The sequence below is a fragment of the Ruditapes philippinarum genome, unplaced genomic scaffold, assembly GCF_026571515.1.
Source record: "Ruditapes philippinarum isolate M1 unplaced genomic scaffold, ASM2657151v2 ctg13349_1_1_1_1, whole genome shotgun sequence".
Taxonomy (NCBI): Eukaryota; Metazoa; Mollusca; class Bivalvia; order Venerida; family Veneridae; genus Ruditapes; species Ruditapes philippinarum.
The window spans coordinates 11,807-15,628 of record NW_026852546.1 but is presented as its reverse complement, the minus strand read 5'-3'; the positions used below and the strand labels follow the sequence as shown (position 1 = coordinate 15,628).

General features: G+C 33.9%; 1 protein-coding gene across 1 annotated transcript; it reads left to right on the top strand.

Moving 5' to 3' along the window:
• Window positions 1–214: 214 nt before the first annotated feature.
• Window positions 215–3,619, top strand: LOC132716655 (heat shock 70 kDa protein 12B-like; the record flags this gene model as incomplete). The annotated part of the gene is made up of 4 exons (XM_060699979.1): window positions 215–435; window positions 1,306–1,527; window positions 1,863–2,022; window positions 2,556–3,619. Coding segments are annotated over 4 exons (1,667 nt in total), but the record flags the coding sequence as incomplete, so codon positions are not given.
• Between the last annotated feature and the right edge of the window lie 203 nt (window positions 3,620–3,822).

The following is a 3,822-nucleotide window of genomic DNA, read 5'->3' as shown; positions in this document are numbered from 1 at the left end:
CACTTTTTTCCTGAGGTTTTTATGTATAATGCTATAATAGCTATTTGATCTACTTGCTAAGCTATTCTCTCATGATAATTTTATCAAATTTTTATCGATTGTGCACAGGCTTCTTGTACACAGACAATCGTAGACAGACTTTTTGTTGGTGCGATAGACATTGGTACGACTTTCTCAGGATGGGCCTTTTCATTTAAAAATGATTATGATTCAGATCCGACAAAATCAAATACGAAATTATGGTACACAGGGCAAGGAACATTAAGGACGTTAAAAACACCGACTTGCGCACTGGTAAATCCAGATGGGAAAACATTGAAATCGTTCGGGTACGATGCTGAAAACGAATATAGAGAATTACTTGATAACGGAGAAGACGAAAATTATTATTTCTTTAAACGGTTTAAAATGAAACTCTATTCTAAGATTGGCAAAGTAAGTCTTGGTTTATCTTAATTTTCTAAATATTGAAATTAGAGAGTGAAATGAGAGAGAGAGAGAGAGAGAGAGAGAGAGAGAGAGAGAGAGAGAGAGAGAGAGAGAGAGAGAGAGAGAGAGAGAGAGAGAGAGAGAGAGAGACAGAGAGAGAGAGAGAGAGAGAGAGAGAGAGAGAGAGAGAGAGAGAGAGAGAGAGAGAGATGTCCTGTGTTCCTAAATGCCTGGGGGATTTGAATTAAAATTTCATATAACTAGAGTCATCATGTGCTCAGAGCTATATAATGGAAGATTTTGGATGAAATAGTCCCCACTTTAAAGATGAAGTAAATATCAAGGACATAACTATTCTATGCACAACTTCTTCAATAGGAATGTGTCAACAAATCATTCACTAAACGATCACCATCAAGTGCCGGTAGGCATATTGTCGGGGTTTTGTGATTTAATCGCAACCAACAGTAAATCTAATTGGAGAATGATGAAGTCAATGGAACTATTTTTAAACAAATATCAATTGTAAGTTGACAGTCGCACTTGATCCTAACTACATCTTACTAGTTTTAATTTTTATTTGTTTTGTATTTGTTAACGTAACGACAACAGTATTAAGAAAATCAAAGGATAAATGAGCGTATTCTCGACCTGCTTTCCGCTGATTTCCTTGCTTGTTTGTTTCCTAACAAAAATAATATAGTTTGTAGGTTAGATTATATGTTTTCATAAACTAGATTAGTGTTCTGTCAGATTTATTTAAGGTATTACTGTATGAAAAGACAATTGTGTTCTTCATCAAAACGATATTTGAATCAATAATATTTCTGCCGATTATCAAACAAGCTTTGATAACCTGTTAATATATTTTTCTAGGACTTAAACAGAGACATGACAATCGAAGACGAATCTGGCAGGCAACTTTTAGCAGCTAATTTATTTGGAATGTCAGTCAAATTCTTGGTAAATGACATGCTGACAAGCGCTAACAAGGGAATAGATGGCATCATCAGACCCTCTGAAATTAACTTGGTTCTAACAGTTCCTGCAATATGGTCCGATGCTGCTAAGCAATTCATGCGCGAAGTTGCTAAAGAGGTAAACAATATAATTTTAATCTTAAATTATTAATTTTCATAGTTTTGTGCTTTCGCGAATTATATCAATTTGTCAGAACTGACTGTTTAAATCGACAATAAAGTGGGGGAAAAATTATCTCCTAATATTTCCATCATTGAAAAATAAGATCCTATCAAATAAAAATCCATATTTAAATAAAATGGCATCTCTTAAGATATCTGCATAATTTTCTATCATCTTACGATAGTAAACGCTTTGTTTTCGTCACAAATTAGCATTCAGTTCCTTTTAACTTCATTGTAGTCATTGAAGCAAATAATAAATCGAACAATAATTGTTTATCATTTTCTTAGGCTGGTATATGTAAAGAGCAACTAACAATTGCACTGGAGCCCGAAGCGGCTTCGTTGTATTGTAGACATTTGCATATTTATAAACCTGGTGAGCTGCTTGGCAATGTATCCATGAACAATTTACCAATTGGCACTAAATACATTGTCGTTGATGCAGGAGGTATTGTTCTTTTAAATGACATTGAATATTTTCATTTTACATATTACAGCTACATGGACATGACGTTTACAAAATGATTTCTCATTATTAATATACCAGATAACTGATACTGCTGGTTTTGGCCATACGTTATGCAATTTTTATCATAAACTTAAATGGATGGACATAAAAGATTCAAAAAATATTTGCGGTACTAATTTTAAAACTTTCCATAACTTAATGTTTTAGACATCGAAGTAACAAAAGGAATTTAAAAAAAAAAGAAAGATATGCATTAAATATCTAAAGTATAGAGCCCTTCGTTTCTTATTTAAAAATCTAGAGTCAAGTAAATGTATTTTTGCATTGATTAAAGGTGAAGTGAAACTGATATTAACAAGGTAACTTAAATGAGACAATCTTCCCCTAAACTGAGTAAAATATTGGTAATGAACATTTTAAACTTACATGTGAACATTAAAATTGTAGTGATTAGAGCTTTATCACATTAAAATCAATGGTATCATATGTGAAAACATATGTTTAATTTCTAGGTGGAACAATAGACGTTACAGTGCACGAGACGGGAAGTGAGCATACGTTGAGGGAATTGAGACCTGCAAGTGGTGGCGATTGGGGAAGCATAATGATTGACAAGGAATTTGAAAATTTGCTTAAACGTATAGTAGGACAAACTGTTTTTGAGAAATTCAAACTTGAAGACAAGGAGGATTGGCTTGACATGCAACGAGAATTTGAGTCACTAAAACAACAGACGGTTGTAAACAGTGAAATAAAAAGAGGAATGAAAATACCTTCGTTTTTAATTGATCTTTACAATCAAAACTCACAACTTGACCTTTGTGCTTCATTAGCATGGTCTCAGTATGCAGGTCTGATTGCACTTAAAAGGGATAAGATGATGATTTCTAACAAGGTCTTAAAACAACTATTTGACCCGTCAGTGACAAAGACGGTTGGCCATCTGAAGTCAGTGCTGTCTGACGGTTCACTGAAAGATGTGAGACTTTTGCTTATGGTTGGTGGTTATTCTGAATCGCCCGTATTACAACACGCAGTAAAAGAAGCATTGCCTGGTATTAAAGTCGTGACACCTGTTGACGCTTCATCAGTAGTATTAAGAGGTGCTCTAATATATGGACACACTCCTACTTCAATAAGTGAAAGGATACTCAAGTATACCTATGGTACTAATTACGCACCAATTTTTATAGAGGGAGTTCATCCAGAGAGCAAACGATTTAAAGCAAAAGACGGTAGTATTAGATGTAATGATGTCTTCAGCAAACTTGTAACAACTGGGCAAATCGTGAAAACGGGCGAAACACAAATAACAAGGACATATTATACTCTTTCAAGTGATCAGAAGGCTATGTTGTGTACAATATATGCTTCAGAGAGAGAAGATCCTGTTTACATTGATGATGACGGATGCTTTGAGATAGGACTACTGAGGATAGAGTTCGATGAGGAAAATAATACGAGTCAAAGAGAGGTTTCACTATCTATGTTATTTGGTGGGACGGAAATCATCGTTGAAGTGGAGGACAAATATACTGGTAAAAAGAAAATAACCTCTGTTGATTTTCTTGGGTAATTTAGTAAAACATGTTTGCAAGTTTCATCATGTGATATATATTTTTTGGAACATATAAAGTGAATTTCAGTGATATGCGATCGTAACTTTTACTTGTCCTGAAGTAATATCATCAAAGGAAAACAGCGTTGTTTTAGAATTTACTTTACATCCAGAAAGCAAACAAAAAAAATCGAACAAATAACAAAAAAAAAAAAATAAAT